Below are 24,184 nucleotides of genomic sequence, written 5' to 3'. Positions count from 1 at the left end.
GTAATGTCTAAACTATTTGAAACATAAACTATGGTTACTGTATGCGGATAGTAAAGATACTCATTACTAATTTTATTGTATCGGTAAGAATGTAATTTATAAATGTATACCAACAGCTATTACCAAAAATCATCAACTTAATGTGAAAGTATTAGTTAGCAATAATCGTCGGAAGGACCAAAGAGTACGGTAGTTATAATGAAGGAAGCAATACGTTAGTGGTAGAGAATTAGAGCGTTTACGATGCTAACCGCGGTCTGCAGCGTTTATCTTAGTTGGGCATACCCAAGGCCGGGGTATGCTGACTCATCAGGGAAAACGTAGCAAAAACAAATAGTAATCCTGTATTCACTCAATTCATACTCATTATTAATAAAATGCTTGCGAGCAAACGACGTGTGAATGTTGTGCTGTAAAGTGTATTAAAGGAAAATATGGGTGGAATCAATGGTAGTGCAATTGAGGATTTGGTGCCGGGCCTGGAGGAATACGAGGACAGCGCAGCACTGGCCGCAGTGAAGCTGTACACGGATTACCCGGAGTGGCTGCTGCAATTCGCTGGGGCGTGCTGCATTCTGTTCATGGTCATCGGCATTCCAGGGAACCTTGTCACCATCATCGCTCTTGCGCGGTGTAGGAAGGTAAACTACATTTAAATCATTTTGTTCTGCTTTAACCTATTAAAGTATGTAAAGTATGTTGCGCAGACCTATCTGCGCAACATACTTTTGCATATTGTAAAAAGTATTTAGTTTAGTTTTAAGAACGATAGGCGCGGTAATCTAACGTCAAGCCCTCAGTCAATCCTGATCAAATCGTAATACACTCCCGCACAACCGATTTGCCTGAACTGAATATCATACTCAGGACTTTTCAGTCTAACGCTCTGCGCTTCCGCAAGACCAAGGAGACGATACTATATTTCTGGTCTAGAAAACAATGTAATCTCTTCCCTTGTTTTGTTGCATGTTTCCGTTTGCGTAATAGTTTAATCCTACAGCAATGTTCTTGATGATGTATAACACCCATAGGTAATATATAAATTATTTAACTGCACTTATTCTTATGCGTCAATGTTCTTATGTCATTTTCAACAATCATCCATTTGTTGATGTAGTAATTACATTATGTTTCTAATGAATAGCAGTTGTAACTACAATTCGTAAGAGACAAAAGGTTCTTAAAATAAGGTCATTATTAACGTCATCCAATGGATGTAAAGTAGTTAGGTGGCTCGTGACTAGGGTTGCCAAATCGAGATAATTAAACCTTTCTATGCCTATGAAAATACCTGTGGAATTCACCAGCCGCAGGATATTTACAGCTGAACATGAAATTATAAATATAATTTAAATTTGAATTATGCAATTCTGAACCAGGACATTTGAGTATTTTATGAGTACAACAATACAGAGGTCAACAAAGGTGACAGTTCATATATATATGTGAACGAGTGGCAACCCTAGTCGCGACTCAGTTGTCGTCATAGCGCTAACAAATTGTTCGAGGATAATACATTGAACTAAACATAATGGAAAATAAATAGTCCCATTAAATAATTTCATTTGTGTCGACCATACTTCATTTATAGTAATACATATTTTGTACGAATGACGTTGGCATGGGAAAAACATACAATAAACAGTTCCAAATTAAATACTTTATCTAAGTTTACATAATTATTCCCCTTAGCGTTTATTAAAAACGTAAAGCTAGTACTGAGTAAAGCCAAATATTCATGACGATGAAGAAAATATCTTATAGAAGATAGGGCACATATACGAGGTTCCGGCTAAATAAATACCATTACAAAGTCTAGTTTTGCCGAAAAGAAGCATGAGTGAGCATTATGAAACTTAACATCGAATGTCTCAAAATAAAAAGAATGATAAATGCTTTACTCTGCTTTGTAATTCGAAGCTTAAAAAGCGATTGCTTAATGAAAGCGTCGATCCGTTCCATTAGGCAAGTGGCATGCAAGTCGAGTAATTAAATGGGATAAAAAAATATCGAGCCCCGTTTACCACTAACCACAATTTGTTGACTGTAAACAACACAGTCACGCGGTGACGTAGTTATTAACTTTGATTACAAACGATTCATCATCTCGGCGCCCACCTGTTTTCGCTTTAAAATTCTATTTGTTTTAGTATTTTTCATTGTTAGATCTAAAAAGTTTATTTGGAACTCTATTTTCATTTCGAAATGGTACAATTTCCCTAGAATTTGTTCAATAAAAACATCTACGTCAAGAAACAAATGTTTTGATTTGTCAGGAATGTTCTTTAATAACAGTTTGGGGTTTCATTACCTTGAGTTCTTTACTACTAATTAATCATTAACAAATACACAAAATATTGTACATACGGGATTTACATATATTTCGTCAAAATAATTAAAGATTTATCCATAAACCTATTTTGTTACGCATTATCACAGAAAAATTATATTTCTTTTCTTAATTTTTTTGGAGCTTCAATATACTAAATCTACTTATGTCTCACATGAGAAACAAACGTTGCAGCACCCATTTCAGTTGCTATAACACATTTATCTCCCTTTACAGGTTCGGAATGCCACAGCAATATTTATAATCAACCTATCGTGTTCCGACCTTCTCTTCTGTTGCTTCGTCCTGCCTCTCCAAACTTCAATATTTTACCAACGTGCATGGATCCATGGGAAACTTCTCTGCCGATTGCTCCCGCTAGCGAGATATGCTTTGGTAGCTGTCTCGCTTTTCACAATATTGGCTATCACTATCAACAGATATATTATGATCTCGTTCCCAATGCTTTATCCTAGGTAAGTCTTACATTTATTCATTTTACTCGAACTATTTATAGTGTTTCATTATAAAATACTGCTTTTACTCTAACCGTTAACTTTACTCCAAGTGTTTCTTGCCTTGTAGTAAATACTATCTTAACGTAAATGTTTCGATAAAATAAAGTTAGTTGTACTATATGGGTAACGTTAAGTTTTTAGTATCTTCTAATATTTTTGTTCTTGTAGACACTGTATGACTATTTTATCTCTTTTATTAACAGGTTATACAGAAACCGGTACTTGTGGATTATGATCGCTGGACTCTGGTTGTTCCCGACCAGTGTGCTCATACCAACCTACTTCGAAGAGTGGGGTCGGTTCAGCTTAGACCCCATCACGGGCTCCTGCTCTATAGTGGCTGATGAGAACGAACTATCTCCAAAAAAGTTTCTATTCATTGCTGCATTCGTTCTCCCAAGTTTGGCAATAATCATATGCTACGCAAGAATCTGGTGGATCGTGAGGAAAGCAGCGAAAATGGCTCGTATTCCAATGTACACACGACCAGTATCTGCTATGGAAGCTGTGCAAATGAGCAGTAAAGATGCACGAACATCTAAAAGCCAGAGTAAAAAGAACTTAAACCAGATCTCCCCCTTACAAAAAGACGGACGCTGCCAACTAGCTCTCGGCTGCTTTTTGAACACAGGCGCGGAACTATCTTCTGTAGAAAGTTCTATACCAGAAGAACAAGACTCGGGACAAAGACCTCGTACATTAGGCGCGGAGTCTATGAGCAATATCCGCAAAAGTTTCGTAGCAACATTCAAGCGACCGTCGGGACCGCCCAAGCCTCGTCTCCCTACGAAGAAAGATAAAAAACTACTGACAATGATCGTCGCGATAATGGTGTCGTTTTTGGTCTGCCATCTCCCCATTACATTGACGAAGACTGTGTTCCAAGATTTCAAGTCTCACCCTACTTCTAACATTATAGGATACGTGCTGATATACATAACAACTTGTGTCAACCCCATTATTTATGTTGTGATGTCAAATGAGTACAGGCAAGCATACAAAAATTTGTGGAAATGTGGGCGATGAGAACCGCCCCGCGAACTCTCTTGAAACCCTGATAAGACTTTATTGTAAGTATTTTGTGTGACAAGTATTTTTGTGTGCGATAAAGTTGTATTTATTAGGTAGGTGTGAGCCGTCCCTGTCTGAATAAGAGATTAGTGTGATGTGAATAATGAATGTTAATGAGTGCAATTCTTATTTAAAATGTACGAGTAATCTCATATTTGTAAATATGTTGTTAGTGTAGTTTTGGAGTTTAAAGAGCCGCGTAAATAGCGTGTCAATAATACAACTTGGACATGAATTCCCGGACTTGGTATTTGTATACACGTCACATTCCCTGATTATATATTGTGAATTTTGTCATTATTGTTGCTATTCAACATTTCTATTCTGAAAATTTGTTATTCACAAAAGGCTATAGAATTTTAAATATCTAAGAATAACAATTTTTTAAATAAATATTTTAATTAAACGAATCTTACCTCGACCTAGCTATAGGGTAGATGTTTGATATATTTGATTTACTGTATATTCAGTAATAGCGTATAACTCGAATACTCCTAAGACCTAAGATAAATTTGTAAGACCTGTGGTTGACTAGCATTGTTTCGGTTACTTTTTGTGAACTAATTGAGTGCTGTAACAATGTTTGCTTACTATGCTGACGTTGCAAGCACTTAATAATCATAAAAATTAAAATGTTAACAAAAAGTCACCGTAACAAATAAACAGTTAAAGGGGTCAGAGTTTGTAATATTTTTACCATAAGAAAAATATAGTGAAATGTTGAATGATAAACCGCTACCATTGTTTACAAATTATCGAATAAATTGAAAGTGTATACGCCGTTTCTACAATCGCTGACGTAAACTGTGGTTCTTATTCCAACAATTACAAAGTATAGTTTTCTGTAAAACAAATCTCGTACAACTTAATTGACGCACTTCGTATGTACGTTTGTGGTTTGTTTCCACGTACGCGCTACTAATTGTTTCCTCTGAGTTTATCAAGTTGATGTTTAGTCACACTAACATAGGTGTACCGTACGATGTGTACAATATCAATATGTGATATTATTGTATGTAAGATGGATGTCAAAGACATAAATGTTTTCGATATTAATGATATTTTGAATCGAAAAAGGTGCTGTTGTAACGAGCTATACATGTGCTCCGTTTCCTAAAATCTTGAATAGCTTTTGGATAATGTCGAATTTTTGGAATAATTTACTTACAAATCCCTCGCAACATTCATTGATGTAAATTGTAAATCAGAAACTATTTTATCAACATTAAATTGCGATAGGCGTATAACAGCACTATATTTAATCGTTACTATGAGGCATTAAACGGTTAACAATACGAAAATAAAATCTATTGTCGAATTAGAAAGCAACTGTAATTTCACGTAAAAAATTAAATTCTTTATGAGTGCGGCAGCTATCATTGCAGAGAGTTAAATTGTCCCGTAGTAGGGGTTCTGATTATCATTTAATTATACGATGTTTTTTTAAAATATGAACAGATTTCAGAAGAAATAATAGTAATTTACTAACACTTATCCAATGTAAAAAGACAATCATTCCAAATTGTAACCCCTTTGTATCAAAATATTAATTGTTAGTATATTAAATGTTTTATACGCTAAGTATAGACTAAGTACGAGTATATAATTGTAACCGTTTATTTCCAAAGGTGTCTGTAGTCAACTTTTAGACGTAAAAAACTGTTAAAGTATTTAATTTATATGTTGATATGCTACTTTGATAAGTTTTCTATATTAAGATATATTGAATCGACATCTTATGCTGGGGTCACACTGAGGTCCCATGACATTAATTATAATCGCATTAATTAGGTGTAATGAGGTTAATAAGGTAACAACCTTATTAATTTGTATTAATAAGGTTCGCCATATCTTACAACGGCATCCATTGTGGTATTCGCCATTTAGGATTTGATTTTGTCAAATTGCGATATTTTTACGCATTTCATAATGCGATAAACATTAACCTTAGTGTAGCTCCAGCACAACAGTTTTACAGGAAAATAAATTGGCTATTATACGAGAGACTTGATAAACAAAATAATTTTCGATTTCGAAATCAAAAATTACAATCTAATAATGGTTTGTCAGTTTTCGGGTAGAATGTAACTGTTATTATTCAGCAGAAATATACATAAAATTTTAAATCAATGCCAACCTTCATTGCGGTTTAATTTTTCAAAGTATCACGAAATTGTTCGGTTTCGGAAATTTGTAGATTTTATTTTAATTATGACTAATAATTTCCACCTTAGTATTAATAGTCTCTCTGCGGCGTTAATATGCAGACTATATTTTCCTGTAAAAATATATATTCATGTGGCTTTTGATCTATTGGAGCAGTCATACAATACCCTGTAAGTAATATAAAGAATTTTAGATGCAGTCAAAACTATTCCTGGAGACATTATGCATAAATTTTAAAAAAATATTGTAAATGAATAAGTATGTAGTTTTGACTGTATTGAAATTCTATTTGTTAAATAGTCATCCATGTTGCTACCAAAGAACCAAACCTGGGGCCAGGCCATCCCTTAAGCCATTGTACTTACCAAAGATGTATGAAAATAAATAAACAATGTTAAATTTAATGCTTGTTTTTATAGTCAATCTAATAGAAACCTATTCCTGGATTTTAGTTCATCGAGATTACCTTCCTTCCTAGATGTTATACGTAGTATATTTATTGCTATATAAACATGTAGTCGTAGTCGAATACATATTCCATTGGCGTATAAATAAGGGAATTTTCGCATCAAAATACACAAATTTTATTTTCCCTCGAATCGCACTTTGCACCACACTCACCACACCACACTGTGATCTCAAAGGTTCAAGAGTCAACCAGCTGTTATAAGGAAAATAAAGTCATGATTCCCGTGATGGTGCAAACTACAAATTTTAATTTTGTCCCTTATAACTTGACTACTAAACGATTTGTGATGTCAATTCAAAGAATTCTAATGTAGGGCGAAATTAAATAAGTTAATTCTATATTTTTACTTGTGAGTCATATAATTGCAACACAAATATAAGGATTCATGGCAACTAATGATTTCTTCGAAGCAATAAATTGGTAAATATAATGATGGGCAAAGGCAATTATAATTAACGGTGCTTAAGTTTTAGTTAAAGCAACGCCAATAATTTAGTTACTGTCGAAATTAATAAACAAATCCAACGCGACTTCTCGACCTGGAATTCGAACCCAAGACAATCCACAGTTCCACTACCACTGGCAACGAGACAATAGAAAAAAGATATACCATACAACAATATTATAGATATACCATACCATAAAACAATTTAAGAATCTATCCTACAACGCAGTACTCCAAGGCCTAAAAAAGTTCGACCTACTTATAATCAACGCTTCAAAACATCCAAGCATACAAAGTAATCAAAACTTTCTTTAAACATTGAAGGCGTTTGTAACTTTTGTTCGAGCGTGTCTGCGGTTGTTTTGTTTTAACTTAAACTAAATAACAGTTTGCTGTAGCTCATTTTAAGTATCCTTAAATATTTTGACACTTCTTTCTGTGCGATACAATATCAGCTTTTAATTGCTTATTATTAAGAACGGATAAACAGGAAAAAACACTAAATAAAATATTAAAAATGTATCAACTTAATCCCACCACTCGATAAAGACGAAACCGGCAGTTGAAACAGAACCAGCCACTAAGGAATTACGTTTCGATGCCACTAATGGATTAGAAACGCCGCCACGCGACGATCATCTTTTATTCATTGTCCACGGAAAAAATTAAAGCCGAAGACAATATTTAGTAAAGCTGGTGGGAAGTATGTTCGATTCTCAGATCGACTAATCTTAGTTATTACTTAATATGCGAAAGTATGAAGATTTTTTAGCCCGTGTTGTTTCATCCAATGTCAAGTAGTTAACTGTCTTAATACATTGTACAAAGTCGCAGTGCCTTTGTCCAATATTTAACCATTTGTAAATAAGATATAACCTAACAATTAAAATATACCTTAACGCAAGTTGTAGGTGAGGAAAATGTGAAAAGGAAATTCCAATACCGACATTTAGCGCACAGACGAGGTACCTAAATCATTTATATGTCCTACAAAAAAGGAGAGAGCAGAAATATTTTGACTGCCTCGGTGGCGTAGTTGTAGTGCGTACCTGGTACAAGTTTGACTACCACGCTGAGGTCCTGGGTTCAACTTTAGTTCAGGCCAAATAAATAATTATGATTGGGTTTTTCTATATTATAAATTACTCAGTCGCAGCTCGGAGTAAGGAAGTTAGCGGTGTGATACCTTCGTACCTCAGAAAGTACGTAAAGCTGTTGGTCCTGCGCCTGATCTCTCTCCGGTCATGTCGGATTGTCTTCTCACCCGACTATGAGAGTGAAGGAACAAAGGGTGCACATGTGTATTGCGCACACACTCGTGCATTATAATATCTCCTGCGTACCTAACTGATCTCTATTGACCTTGGCCACCGTGGCCAAAATGCAACTAGAAGGGATTCGTGCATATTTTGCAAAGGAAGTACTGTAAAGTAAATATACAAGTAATTAGTTACCAGATTAAATTGATCACGACCGGAAACATGGAAAACGTCGTACGACCACTGGGCCGAATACCTTACCCACCTTATAATAACATTAATAGTGAAAAGATTGTAAGAAAACTTTTTTAATTAGAAAGTTGTTTCATACAGGTGCACTAAATGCAGATGTACATAATTCTTGTACAAACATTCAATAAAATATGTAATTATACGTAAAAATTTCTAACTTATTGTTTTTTTTTTGTAAGTTTAGTCTTTGTTTGTTTTGAAAGTAAAACCTATGCTTTTTCATATTCTAAAATAGGATGATAGGTTAGAATATTCCTTATTACTCAGAAAATGATTGTATTGTGCTGTCAACAGCATACTCTAAGGAATACTTGTGTTCGACACGTATCATTTTCCTATTTATCTCCAATATATCGAAAATAAGGCAGATTTTTTCGATTGCAGCCACTGACAAGTAATATTAAAATTGCTATAAAAATGCATAATATTAGGCTCAGTACACACTATAAATAGTAAAACCATAGAAAGTAACCATATTGAGACGTTTGTTAAATGTTAAAACGCGTAATGACATAGGCACAAAGATAAACCAGATTGTAACTTAAAGGTTTATTATACTGGCACGAAAATTATTCCAGTGCACCTGTTGGTAAGTAGAATGGGGTCCTATAGGATGTTGACTGACGCTAAATACCTACCCCACGACAGTCGACACAATAATGCCGGGCTGTTGGAACCGGATATACACAGGCTGATCCTGAAACGTGACACACTTACATGGGCCACTATGACGAGTTTTAATACCTTGTATATAGTTGTCGCTATCGGGCGGATATAAAATATATCCTACCACTAGCAAATATTTTAATTTATTTCTACTCTGGAAAAGCTAACTCCGTAGTAGAATAAATTCGTCCCCAGCAGTAGGTCAATATGTATTATAACCAGAAAATATTCAGAGATACCTTCATTCATAGACAGGCAGACGACATCGCGTGAAAAAGATAGTGTAATTGTACCGAAAATCACAATACTACTAAAATACGCTAATAATTTTCCATTAGCTCTTTATGTGATTCATTACCAAAATGTCAATAAATGAATGTCTGAAACCAGCTTTTGTATGCCAAGTAATATCTATAAAACAAAATGCAAATGTGAATGAACGGTTTTTTGAACAGCCAGTATTCGGTTTCATGATACTAATTTTGTAGCAATCTGTTGAATATTTCATGTCTGACGGATATTAATTTCATAATTACGCTTTCATTTATATTTGAGGCAATAAAAGTCCAAGAGGCACATGGATCACCATTGTCCATTATATAAATTACAGCAATTAATATTAAATGGTTAAATTAAAACAACTCTTCATATTTATAAAGTCATTTGCGCATAATTTTTTTTAAAATACAACGTTAATGGAAGAGTAAATTGGCACTCAAAGTAGTTATTTTTAAATTAACAACGGTTACTTTCAGTACATTGTTCGTGTTATTCGCATGGTATATAATTTTATAATAATGTCGTAGAAATAATCTCGTTTCGTGTGTCTACGAAACAATTAAATCAAAATACAAGTACCTACATGCTTACTTGGTTTCACAACACCGAGCCTCAAATGGATTCGGTGTTGTAAAACCATGAGTGGTTTCTTTAAAAAACTAAAATTTCACAACATTTTCTTCCAGCACAATATTTATATTCTTAGAAAACATATTTTTGATGAAACCTAAAGCTATAATATAATCAGTTCCGAGTACATAATATTTTGTCTATAATATTACCCATTAACAATTCAAACCACAAACTTATTAACCCTACTATCACAAAATAAAATTTGAGAATTGCAAAATAAATAATCACTCCATTCTAAATCTACCTAATAATTATAATATAATAATATCAGCCCTGTAATATATACTTGCCCATTGCTGAGCACGAGCCTCCCCTACTACTGAGAGGGATTAGACCTTAGTCCACCACGCTGGCCTAGTGCGGATCGGTAGACTTCACACACCTTCGAAATTCCTATAGAGAACTTCTCAGGTGTGCAGGTTTCCGCACGATGTTTTCCTTCACCGTTAAAGCGAACAATAAATTCACAAAGAATACACACATGATTTTAGAAAAGGCAGAAGTAGGTGCCCTTGGGATTTGAACCTGCGGACTTTCGTCTTGGCAGTCCGTGCCACACCCAACTAGGCTATCGTCGCTACTAAATCTACCTTATAATTCTCAAATCCTGTACCCATAGATTACAGATAAGAAAACATGAAAAATTAATCCATTCTGCAGTCAGAAATAATCTTTAGTCACATCTAGATACAGTAAACTTTGACTTGCTATAATCTTTAAACTGCACCTATTGCTGCCCTTCAGCCCTTGGGATTATAAAATCTATTTTCAAATTTCCAAACGTGGAATATCTACAATCTCGAGCCGCTGAATAAATGAAAGAATCACTCACTCTAATGGTTCCTTTTATCATGTTCGACTGCGTGAGGGAGAACGTATATTATTTTATATAATGTACCAATTTATCACTGTAAAAGGTTTTTATTACCTACAAAATTTATAAAAGGAGGATGATATTTTAAGCTACTCGGGTACGGGATGTGGGAATATTGATTTTTACCTGTAATTTTTCTAAGCAGTGTATGTTAGCGACGACTTGTTTAATCAATTAACAAAATACCATCACACTATCGACAAATTTTAAACAAAAATAAAATTCACGCAAGTACGCTTTTAGCTGTCGACGATAAACTTTATTATTTGTAGCTTCAGCAACGATTTCATAGTTGTGTACCTACTGTTCCCCAATATCGAGTTAAGAGCATCCGCACGGCGCGGCGCCTTATTTGATTTGCCCGTTTTTGCAACATTTTTAATTGATGCTCTGCTCCTATCCGTTATATCGTGCTGTTATAAGCCTATTGCCTTCCTCGATAAATGTGCTATCCAACAATAAAATATTTTTTCAATCGAACCAGTAGTTCCTGAGATTAGCGCGTTGAAACTAACTCTTAAATTTATATAATAGTATAGATAAGCGATGACCACATTATGAGCTCATGGATCTGCATTGCGATCAAAATTTTAAACATTGTGAGTTCATGAATAATGCATTAAAATCAAAATTCTATAATACAAAATAAAATTCACACAATACAATATGGGTACACTCGGCATCGTTGTCTACAAAAACAATGGGACCTTATTAACCTCCCAGCAATCGTGACCTTTGCAAAACATAACCCAACTCGTACTAATACTAACACAATTAGCTCCATATGCTCCAAATTCTGTTATTAATTCCTCAACACTATAATTACATTTTGTCAATACGACATTATTTAGTGCTAAACAATATCTTCGTTCATAGATGTATCCACACAATAGTACAGAATTCTATGTATACAATAACTAATATCTGTAATATGTTTACTATAGATTTCTCTTGCGATATTATTCGCGAATATAATTTAACCGGAAAAGTAATAAATTCAAAATAAATTATTGTTTATTATTGAAATAATTTTTAGAATCAGTAATTTTTGAACTTTAAAATTACCGACATGTCACAAATAAAACAGGAAAATTCGCGTGAATTATCACATTGATGGCAGCTGAGTCGAAAATTACGGATGTTCCTTTGTTTTATGGAGATGACGTTGTCCTGGCAACCAATATCCCATTAATAAACAATAAACTCATTTTGTACAACTGAAGAAAATACAAGATCATTTTCAATACCTCACTTGTCCTTATTAGATTAATGTTATAAATAGTATGTTTCTAATAAGTAATATTAATGGATCAAACTAATTTTGTGCCTTATGACATAAAGGTCATTACGGGAAAGACTTATGAGGTAAAAATCTGCTATATAATTATAACTAGGTATAATATGAGATGTTTAAAAAACGTAATAGAACTCCACTTGCTATCAGATGCAGTGGTATTATTTTTCCGAAGCCGTACAAATAAAAACTCTGTTCACTTTCTTATAATAAAAACGTTTTAAAGCTAAGTAAATTTAGTAAATTTGATTTAGCGCATACAACTATCATGTATTAATATTAAACGTAAATAGACCACTTTAAAATTACATATTGTACGAAAAATACAAATTAAATATCATATATCCAATAAATTCAACAGAAATGAACCCATAAATACCTATTATTTAATCCAAATACTGTGAGCTAACAATAACAAAATTATAATTCAAATTTGAGCCCCAATGTTTGAACTTACATTTAAAACTTGTGACGGCGATTGGTTTAATATAGCATAACTAAATATTAGTTGAGCGGTAAAAGGCTTTGTCTTGTTCATTGGAACCCGTGAATGGAATATTAAATGATCATGGGAGCGGAGTTTGCGTATTGGTTATTGCTAAGCTTTGTGCGAAGTTACCCGGTATTTGATAAGGATATATTGTGAATGGGAATATTTGCCACATTAGTTAATTAGAATAGTCTTATGATATTTGAAATATAGTGTTAAGGTTAGATCGCCCAATTCTGTCTATAGGAGCGAAAGCGTCTTTTTGCAATTGCGGTTCTAGTTGAAGGACAGCTTCTATAGCCCTATAAGTAAAAGAGTCTTAGCATCTTATATTTCACATTACACACCCATATTTCACCTACCGAGCTACCGCCTGCCTACCTCCTAAAAAGAGAAAAAGGCGTGATGCTATGTTTGTATGGATGTAACATCTTATATCTCAAGATGAAGAGCGCATTGGAGTGCCACGCAATACTTTGTAATTCAAAATTGTTTACTGTGTTATAACTGTTGATAGGCAGTCTTATAAAAGCGTAGACCGACTTGTAGTCTTTACCTTAAACAGATTTTGAAAAGAGCAACACCAGAGTTTATTGCCCGTTCTGCTCTGGTGAGACCTGCTTTCCGAACTGGTGGTAGAGTTAATATTGACGGAATCTAAATAATGTAATGTATTTTTACGGATTCAAATAAATCATTTCATTTCATTATATGTTCAATGTGACAATGCTAATAAATAAATAGACTGGGGGGTTCTGGTTTCGCTACCGAGTTCGGGAGACACAATCAACTAGCATTATAACACTTCACTAGTTTCTCTGTCTACGCACCTCACAAAAAAATTACAGCAAATTGTCAGAATTATTGTACAAACAAAATTATAACTTAGGTATCTATTATCTGTGGATTGTTGAAATATAGTCATGTTTTTCAGTCATGTTTTGCACGTCCTTCCCAGATAATTTTAACGTCAGTATGACGGTTGGTCATAATAACTAAGACAGATTCTTTTTACATCTTGTTTGAGACACGGTGAATGAAGGGAAGTGTGATGCCTCACCGACATTGGAGAAGATAAGCGTAGAAGGAAAACAGTTCAGCTGTGCTGTACTTTTTTTCTATATTTTTAAAACATGTGAACTTATTGAAATATGAATGGAAGTGTAGTTTAAATAATCAAATATTTGTCACCGTGTTACATTGTTTGATATAAATTGTATTAGAAAACTATATTTAAATATCCAGTTTCTTGAATACTAAAACAAATAAGTGAACAGGCAGGCTGTCCAGGAAATTGTTATGTTATTTGCAATGATCGAATTGGTTTCCTTAGATTTATTTAAACTATTATCCCGAACTACCAATGGTAGTGAAAAAAAGTGTATCGCAGCTCTTTTATACTGAAATGGCAAAGTGATCTCACTGCCTGATAGCAAGTAGAGAGTTATTAATAATTTATCAAAAATTAATACAAATCATTAAATAAATATTGCTGAGGTAATCACTGTTTAGACCTCCTGAATCCAATGTCATCGAAAATAAGCAAAAGATAGGAACCCCCCCCCCCTTGGTGGTTACGTAATACTTGAACGGCCGATAAGGGCTTATGCAAACTATAATAAGTCCTCTAACCTAGAACATAACACGAAAACTAAATGCTTATGCAAACTGTAATAAGTCGTTAAAATGTAACGCGAAAACTATGTAACACGAATATATTCGTCCCAAATTGTTACATTGTATCACATATAAATAGCGAACTGAGGCATTTAAAACGTGTTCCAACTATGTATTACATGTACAGATTCCTAATTTAAATTGTGGTCCTAGTCATTAATTACTGTCAGTAAAATTGTCAGTCCCAACCTTCCTTTCGCCTAAACCGCTCATATACCTAAACGTAATTGTAAAAATAAACAATAAAGGCATTTAAGCATCATTAACTTTGAAACAGTACCGATAACATGCTTAAAAGCAATTTCAATTTTCCCAAAAGCCTAAGCGATATGTTTAACAACGTGTAAATGCCGAGCGGTATATAATTTTTCATCTCACAAAGGTATTGAAATATTACGCTTACATGATAGGCGACAAGAAATTATTCATAAAAGCCCGGAGAATTAAGAGTTCACGGAAAATACTTCAATGTAATGTCTGAATAGTGTTTTCTACTTAAATTATAGAGAAAGTTACTTTGATTCACATTCAGAAGTATTAGGTTGAATAAAACGTGGTGAACAATAAATTTATTGCCGAATTATTCAGCGTTTTTGAGGAAAATAATGTCCGTGGGCAAACTTTATTTTCATTCTGAGGTTGCGCAATTCATTTTAATTTCAATCTTGCGAAGAACTCCCTGAATAAAACATTTTCGACAAAATATTTGGAATGAATTGGTAAAGATTACATGTTTTAAGGCGTGTTTTTTTCTTTAAATGAAAACGTGCCTAATAAAACGTTACGATAGTCGATATGAATGCAATATTGCGCTGAGCCATTAAGTATATCTAAATTCAAGCATATAGAATGCGAAAATTGGTCTTTCTCGAAGTGGGCGATAACATCCACTGGGGTCGCTGGAGGCCTCCATGGGGCGGTAAAGGGTCTAGAAATGAGAGCCGATGACGTGATACCAATTTTCAGCTAAATCCGTTCAGTAATTTTTCCGGGACAGCGTAACAATCAAACAAACACGCACAAATAAGATGTAGATTTTAAAGCATAAAAAGGGTAGGACTACATACGTACTGTTTTTTATAAAATAATTTCGGGAGGCGATAGAAAATAATTTATTCTCAAAGAGAGCTTTATACAAAAGAAATCTGAGAACCCATGCGCTAAACGAAGTTACCTTTTTCAAAATGAATTAGAATTCTGCATCATTAATGAATCAAAATCATCTTTAGGATAGCAAGAAATTACTTTCTAATTTTATTACACATAACAATCTTACATGGCTTACACACTTATACAGTAACTGACATTACCTATTTTAATAAATAGAAAGTCTTTTAACTCTAGAATTAGTTTTAAGAAACACTCTGATATAATCTACTAAGGTCTTAGTATATTATATCAGAGTAAATAAAATATTATCAATCAAAGTAAATAAAATATTGAGATTACAATATTTAAAATAGAATATCAGCTAAATTGACGCATTAAATTCGAATCACAATTTCGCGTGAGATGTATTCACATTTATAAACACATCCATTGTACGAAGCCCCGAGTTTTTACCGAAATGTGGCCCGTAAAATATTTTTTGCGAATCTCCACCAGATATCATTATAATCCCCTAGGGCGGCGGTTCCTAAACTTTTTTGATATTTGAACTCAATAGACTCCTTTTACTATACGAAACCCTATTTTAAATAATTGAAAGACTGTAATGTAAAATAGAACAAACCTCTTTATCCATAATATTATAGATGAAGAAGTAGCTCTGTTTGTCTGTTACGGTTGCATGATTAAACCACTGATTTTCATGTAATTTGGTTCAGAGTAAGCTCGAACCATAAAGGTCATACTACTTTTTATGCCGGAGTATTTCTTTCACGAAGGGGAAGCCTCGAGCAACACCTATTAAGTTAACTATTCATAAAGAATAACAAATTTAATTTCGCAGATACCTTGTGAATTTTTCGAGGAACCTAGAAACATTTGGAGAATCGCTGCCTTAGGGTTTGCGTTGTTGAATCTATTATATGAGAATATACTTACTGCGTCACGCTTTGTTCATTGTTTCTTTGGTACAATCCATCAACGTCTCACATGCTGGACTTACAGTTTAATTACCCAAGTAACAATATACCGCAGAAACATCGTTAATCATTAGTTTAGTAAGTAATTTTCGCGTTCGTTTGGTTTAATGAACTCGTAATGTTTTAGTTGATTTTTAAAAATAATAGTCATGTACGTAGTAAGCGGCGATAGCCTATTTGGGTGTGGAACGGACTGCTAAGACGAATGTCCGCAGGTTCAAATACCAAGGGCACACACCGCTGATTTTTCTAAAATCATATGTGTATTCTTTGTGAATTTATAGTTTGCTTTAACTGTGACGGAAAACATCGTGAGAAAACCTGCACATATGAGAAGTTCTCTATAGGAATTTCGAAGGTGTGTGAAGTCTACCAATCCGCACTAGGCCAGCGTGGTGGACTAAGGCCTAATCCCTCTCAGTAGTAGAGGAGGCCCGTGCTCAGCAGTGGGCAAGTATATAATACAGGGCTGATATTATTATTATTATTAGTCATGTACGATCAGACTTTCGTAGCCTTTTGTTAGTAGAAACAAAACATGATTTGGCCAATTAAATCAACTGTAACATTTATTATGTCGAATAATAAATTCTTTCGCACGTCATGTCAGGGTATATCTGTTGAATGTATTTAACAGCGACAATATTTTGTATTCACATAACATGAATACTACCAGATATTTTATTCATACTCGTACACTTTAATCCCCGAACACAGATTAATAGGCGCCGTCTGGCGTCTGGGACTTTACTAGGATCACGCAGCTGATGCAAATTGTATTTACCGAATTCGTATATTTGCAAAACTAAATTAATTTATTAAATACTAGTTGACCCGACAGACGTTGTCCCGTCTTAACTATGAATTTGCAGCGCGGATTCTGTCAATCGCTGACAGTTATTTCAAACAATTGACAGTTATATAAAATTAATATTTTCGTTAATTTTTCTTAAATTTTCTATTTATCCGCGCAATTTTTTAATTTTTTTCTTTCATAAGTACCTTCTCCTGACAATAACAAACACAACAACAAAAAAATTAGTGAAATTGGTCCAGCCGTTCACGCGTGATGGCATGACCAAGGCAAATAGGGATTCATTTTTACATATATAGATTATTATATAATATAATAAAACTTCAATGAAACTAATCCAATTAGTACCTACCACTGATATGATAATGGGTACTTTATAAAATCACGATAGTTTTACTCCAGAAGGGTTAAGCAAAAGCGTAAGTTGCAACCGCATTTGTACATTCACGCTTTGCCGAACTTATTTCTACATGTTTCTTAATTGCAAATATCCTTACTTGGATATAAAGGCACACTTAGTTTCCTGCGTCATGGTCTACCAACTTGCAGTGACGTAAAGAAAAAAAAAAGAAATAATTTCGTTCTAACAGACATACAATCAGCCATAAAAGTAGCTAAACTAATTTAAAACGCTTTATTTCTTTTTCAATCACACAATATTCGTTTAATATTTTTTTATTTTTCTTTATCTTAAAAACGTAGACCATCCGAAGTTTATTCTGGTAAAGAAAAAATGATTATTGATACGGAGACATAGGCATAAAGTCGATTTGAAATTTTGAATTAGTTCAGCTACTTTTGTGACTGCCTATACATACTTATAGGCAAAAAAATATGTACTTAAAACTATGTTTGCTACAAAACGGCTTAAACTCAGCATAATGCTGGCAATAAAGCTAGCGCTGTTCTTCCGTTCAGCAGTTTTATTCGTAATATCATATCTTACCATAATCTACTTAAATGTAATAAATGTTTCAATGTAACAATAATGTGGTTGAAATGAAGTCAGATCGGCTACGTCCAGCGCATTTCTAATAAGTTGTCCAAAACAACCGCTTTGAGACGTGCCTATGTATACATTTACGTAGAAAGAAGTAATGTGGAGTCCCGAGAGATGTCTGGACTGCGAATAGATCAAGCTGAATATTAGTACATTGAATAGTGATAAACTTTGGTATCATATTCTTGCCGTACGCTGGCTAATAAACTTCTTTAAAATTATCTAAACTTCTATTACTATACCCTAACTTAAGCGTGTATAACACTAGGAAATAGATATTCTTAAAATGCTCTTTAACTATACTGCTTGCTGGTGATAGGATATATTTTAGATCCACCCGGATAGCGACCACCTTACACAAGATGTTAAAACCCGCCATCGTCGTCCACGTAAGTGTGTCGCGTTTCGGGATCAGTCTGTGTATATTCGCTTTCAACAGGCCAGCGTAATTGTGTCGACAGCCGAAGGGTTATTAACTCTCGTCAGTCGGCATTCTATTGCACCCCCAACTCCACTTACCTTTAGGTGCAGGGGGTCATTTTCCTGAGTCCGAATAAAAAAAATAATAAAAAAACTGTGAAGATAGGTGTTCTAATATTGAGCTGTGTAATGTATGGTTTGATTCTCAAAAAGATTCAAATAAAGATTCTGAAGTGGTTAATTAATATCGGCCACCAAAATAAGGATGATTTATTAACGTTATAGGAAATGTGAACAAACTATAAGCGTCATACAAAAACGAGAATAAAGCCACAGTGTGGGTAAAAGGCCACTTTCCCGACTTCAAATTTTTTATAAATATTTTTTAATATGACAAAAATTAGAAAATAGGTATAGGTTCCGGCTGCTTATTATTGTTAAACAACGTAGACTGAATATTTTTTTATTGGGAACTAATTATTTGGATATATAATTTATAATAATAATAATATCAGCCCTGTATTATATACTTGCCCACTACTGAGCTCCGGCCTCCTCCACTACTGAGAGAGATTAGGCCTTAGTCCACCACGCTGGCCTAGTGCGAAGAACGAAAAAAGTGCTGAAGAACTTCTCAGATGTGCAGGTTTCCTCACGATGTTTTCCTTCACCGTTAAAGCGAACGATAAATTCACAAAGAATACACACATAATTTTAAAAAAGTCAGAGGTGTGTACCCTTGGGATTTGAACCTGCGGACATTCGTCTTGGCAGTCCGTTCCAGACCCAACTAGGCTATCGCCGTTTTTATTATTATTTGGATATTAAACCAAAATTATGAACTTATGATTACTTAATTACAGATTTGTTGGTTGAATATTTATAACAAAACTTATTTATTTTAACAAATTATATTATGAGACATTTCTAAATGCTTTTGGAACTCATACTTAAGTATTTTTTATAACGTTAATTTATTTTTGTCGCATTTAACATCACTATAAAATGTAACAACTCAAAATAAGAAACGAAAGAACTGCTTCGTTCTTACATATTATTTATAAAACAAAGTCCCCAGCCGCGTCTATATGTCTGAATAAGGGTTGCCATATTTTTGGTAAAAAAATATATGAAATTGTTTAAATAGGAAAAAAAAGTATTTTTCAAATTTAGGTTTTTGTTGTCCTAAACACATATTTTTGTGTGCTTTTAGCACACGCTGACAATTTTTTGTTACACTTTAAAACTCTCAAAGCTAGTTTTACATCTAAAATTAAATTTAAATAAATAAATAGCTTATATTTTACTTAATTGTTGTCAACATAATATCTACTACGATCCACTAAACCTAATAGTGTCGATAAATAGTTCAATACTTATCCAATTATGAGGTATAAATATAACACATATTCACTCTAAATGATTCGTTTTTTTTTAATCATTATTTAAGGAGCTTGGTCGTTATTTCACGACTATGTCGCTCCGTACGTCCACTTTTGCTTACTATTTTTTTATAAAATCAAAATATTTTTTTAATAAACCCTTAGCCTCTTCCGATACTGGAATGGACAAAAAGCTATTTATGCTGCCCACATTAAAGCTCAAAGTGATTCGTTTTACGTATCAGAATAAAGATTAGAAATTAAGTATATTTATCGAAAATAAAGTAGGATACGTTATTATAAAGTATGGTTGGCAACCCTAGTCTGAATGCGATTAACTCAAAAACTACCAAAGAGTATTCGGTTAAATTTAGTATAACATAATGAGACCCTGGGAAGGACTTAAGATACTTTTTATCATAGGAAAATATATAGCGAGACCGTTTTTCTCGGAAAAACTCTATCATGCAGGTGAAGCCGTGAGCAAAAGATAGTTCCAAAAACAAACCAGAAACTTACTCCCTCATTTTGTGAAAATGATTGTGTAGTTTTTGTTCAACTCGACTGTTAGGCTTGAGAAATAGGTGAGTGTGATATATTAGCGTCATTCAGAGCTCAAACTTCACGTGTACAAAATTCAAGTCACGCATCCGTCCCTCGATGATAAATCACTGAAGACCATTCCTGTATTGAGGTCAGTCTGATATATCGCTCTTATGCCGCCACTGACCTGAATAAATAAACCTCAGACAAACATATATTTTGCTGTTTGATGCGTGTCCGGCACCATATCCTGAAATATCAACTAAACGTTACGTGGCGAGTGAAAACGAATGTGAACTATCATTTTTGAAACGGTCGTTTTATACTCATTTTGCCTTCCATATAGATGTTATAAATAACTTGTAAAAACAATGAAATGCTAGTCATTATAGAAATGTTTTTCTACAGCGGAGACTTAAAAAAAAATGAGGCGGCTATATCGGAGTCTCACAGAAAAACAACGGTAAGTGTTGCGTTTCCCATGATTAGTATCATTTCCGGAGGCCGAAACAATTCGTTTCTTTAAGACGTGTAGCGCATGTAAGATTCTTAATGTAAGTGTTTATGGGCGGTAGAAATCACTTAAATCAGAAGATACACGGGCTCATTTTCCGGCTTGTAAAAAATGTGCTACACTTTACTATTAAGGCACATTTAGACGCAGCGAGTTTCTGGCGGCAAGTTTCTTGCGGCGAGTCTCGCCTGTGGAGGGAAAAATTGCTATTGTATTCAGACGAGGCAACTTTATGTCTTTTCAAGAATCTCACGTGCGAGGCTTCAACATTCCTTTGTCAAATTAAGGCTTCAATTGGCGAAGATCAAATAACATCAAGTGGGTCACTTATTTACCGACCTAAGCTATAAAAAATATGCTACATTTTACTCCCAAGTCATAAATAAAGACAATACGACCTACGGCCTAGATTTCAGTCATTATTTCCAGGTTTACAAAGGAAAATGAATAATGACAACAATTACATTTAAAACACCCCGCAAAAAATGCCCCACCGGTCGTTAAGGTCCTTAAGAGGCAAATTTTCGTGAAAGTTCTTCAAACAACATAAATTACTTGACTGTGCTAACAATATAAGATTGCTTTACTTAGAAAATGTGAACTTTTTGTACTGTAAAATATTCTTGTGAAATAGAACATAGCTTTGGTGATGTTCGGTTTGGTGTCATGGAAAAGAGGGGTTTATGGTAATGTCTTTACGACTATAGTACATTATTAGAATTCAAAAGTTTTAGAACTACGTTGTATACAGTTTTATACAGTGAGAGCTGTAATGATTTATGATTTTGTCTTACGGAAAACGTTCTGCATTTATTTTGACTCTAATTCCTTTTCCTCAATCATCATTCCCCACTAACAGTCAACAACACACAGACAATTCGTTTGGAAAAGAATTGCCAGATGGGCCAAAAAAGTTCTTGAGAGGAGATCACCTGCTGGCAAGCGCAGCGTTAGACGTCCACCTGTAAAGTGGACACAGGGTTTGATAAAGGTCGCAGGAACATTCTGGAAGCAGGGACAGAACATTTGACTACGAGTATTACATCAAGACCTCTTATCCCTGACAAACACGTTATGTAAACGCTAAGAGAGTCACATGGCGGTCTTAGCACCGCAATTTATTCGATCTGTACATCTATCTTATTTATGAAGCAATCAATCCACGAGCCAGCAGCTCTAACACGAGGGCTGTTCATTTCTTAAGGTATAATACAACTTACTGCGCAAGTATTCAGGCAGTGGCTCGGCTGTATTACCGGCATAGCAGTGGCGAAGGATAACCTTTTCCGAAACGGAACCTGGTATAGATACTACCAATACATAAATACGATCTGCAATAATTCCAATAATAATTATACTTTACATAAGTTACAAAAGGGAAGCCGGTAGGAATCAAGTTATATGGATTCATCACCACTGCAACATAGCTGATGTCTTCAGTCGGCAATATAACAGAGAAGCCGCAAATTCCTTATTTGTAGGAAACAAAAAAATTATTATATAACTTTTGACATCGATCATACGCGTAATAGTTACTACACTAATTAGAGTAGACGAATAACTGCCATGAACACGGCAAGCTTTACCATTTGCTACATTTTCGACAAATGCGAACAATTTGTTCCAATAATAATATATTAACATAGACTGGAGCTAGTAACTAACTTGCACAGAAGTAATAAGCAGAATACGGTCATATAACACAAACTTCCAGTAGCTGTCCTACAGTACTTACCAAGCCAACTCGCACGCTAGCTCACCATCTGTAACCATACCATTATATTCACACATTTCGTACCCACATCAACTTAATGAAGGCTCGTTGTGCCGATCCCAATCCTTATTTACTATAGTGTGGTTTAACATTTGCTTGTGATTCTATACGTTAGTCGTAATATACGTGGAATGAATTATTTTTTTGAGTAACATAGTTTGGAAATTAAAATAAATACTTATTGCACGAAAAAGTGACCTTACTGCACCTGATGGTAAGTGGTGTCGGGTCCAATAGAATGTCGACTGACGAGGGATGATTACCCCTCGACAGTCGATACAATTATGCCAGATCCCGGAACGTAACACACTTACGTGGGCCACTATGGCGCGTTTTAACACCTTGTGTACAGTGGTCGCTATCTTAGCGGATATACAATATATCTCACCACCAGCGTAACCTAGTTGTCATAACAATGATGATGTAACTTCCCGCATTTATTCCCAAAGGGATACAAGTGCAGCCATGCTTATCTATGCCATCTGACCCATTATAAAGTATGGAGCAAGCTGCGCACTATTCCCAAGAAACTCACATAATATTCTATGAGCCATTCCGGGAAACGACCGCAAACCTTGCGTTTCACAGCTCAAGTACACTAGCACCAAATCAAAAAAACACAATGGAGTCGAAAACACAGATAACAAAATGAACTAGAATTGATATTGTGAGAATTTTCAACGTTATGTCACTGTTTAAATTATATTCGGATAGATCTTGCAAACTCTTTTATTAACATACAATAAATTTGGAATTCTAACAGATTATATAACTCTAGAGTATACATAGACAATAACCACAGACATGGCGTAGGCAACAAAACAGACAACATTATGCCACAAACATCATATTATGTTTATTCTTTCAACAGTCACATCCACATCATTGCCACCGCCATCTTCTTTAAAAACAAAGAAGGTAAAGTCCCCAACTCTGAAACAGTTAATCGTCTAAATACTGGCACTCCAATTCCAGCTGGCGTTTATGGGATGAAACCGTTTATTTCAGCCGTCGCGTTACACTGCCTTTTCATACACAAAATGTCTTACCATTTTTCATAACGAAAAAATGGGTTTAATAAAATCTTCCCAGTCTGCATTTAAGAAAGAGTAACGTGCTTAATGGTTAACACCCTTGCTATTGACTAGAATATATATTACTGCCAGTTTCTTTTAGTATAGTTGCGTCATTTTTACATATATTTTGTTATTTTATGAATAGCTTTTGT

The 24,184-nt window shown here is 34.4% G+C and overlaps 1 protein-coding gene across 1 annotated transcript; it reads left to right on the top strand.

Annotated features, from left to right (window-relative positions):
• Positions 1–322: 322 nt before the first annotated feature.
• LOC115452708 (G-protein coupled receptor moody-like) lies at positions 323–6,488 on the top strand. The gene is made up of 3 exons (XM_030181302.2): positions 323–641; positions 2,567–2,805; positions 3,051–6,488. Exons 1-3 carry the CDS (start codon positions 435–437, stop codon positions 3,871–3,873), a joined length of 1,269 nt encoding a protein of 422 aa, XP_030037162.2. The 5' UTR covers positions 323–434; the 3' UTR covers positions 3,874–6,488.
• The last annotated feature ends 17,696 nt before the right edge of the window (positions 6,489–24,184 follow it).

This window comes from Manduca sexta, chromosome 11 (assembly GCF_014839805.1).
Source record: "Manduca sexta isolate Smith_Timp_Sample1 chromosome 11, JHU_Msex_v1.0, whole genome shotgun sequence".
Classification (NCBI taxonomy): Eukaryota; Metazoa; Arthropoda; class Insecta; order Lepidoptera; family Sphingidae; genus Manduca; species Manduca sexta.
This window is presented reverse-complemented; position numbering and strand designations above follow the sequence as displayed.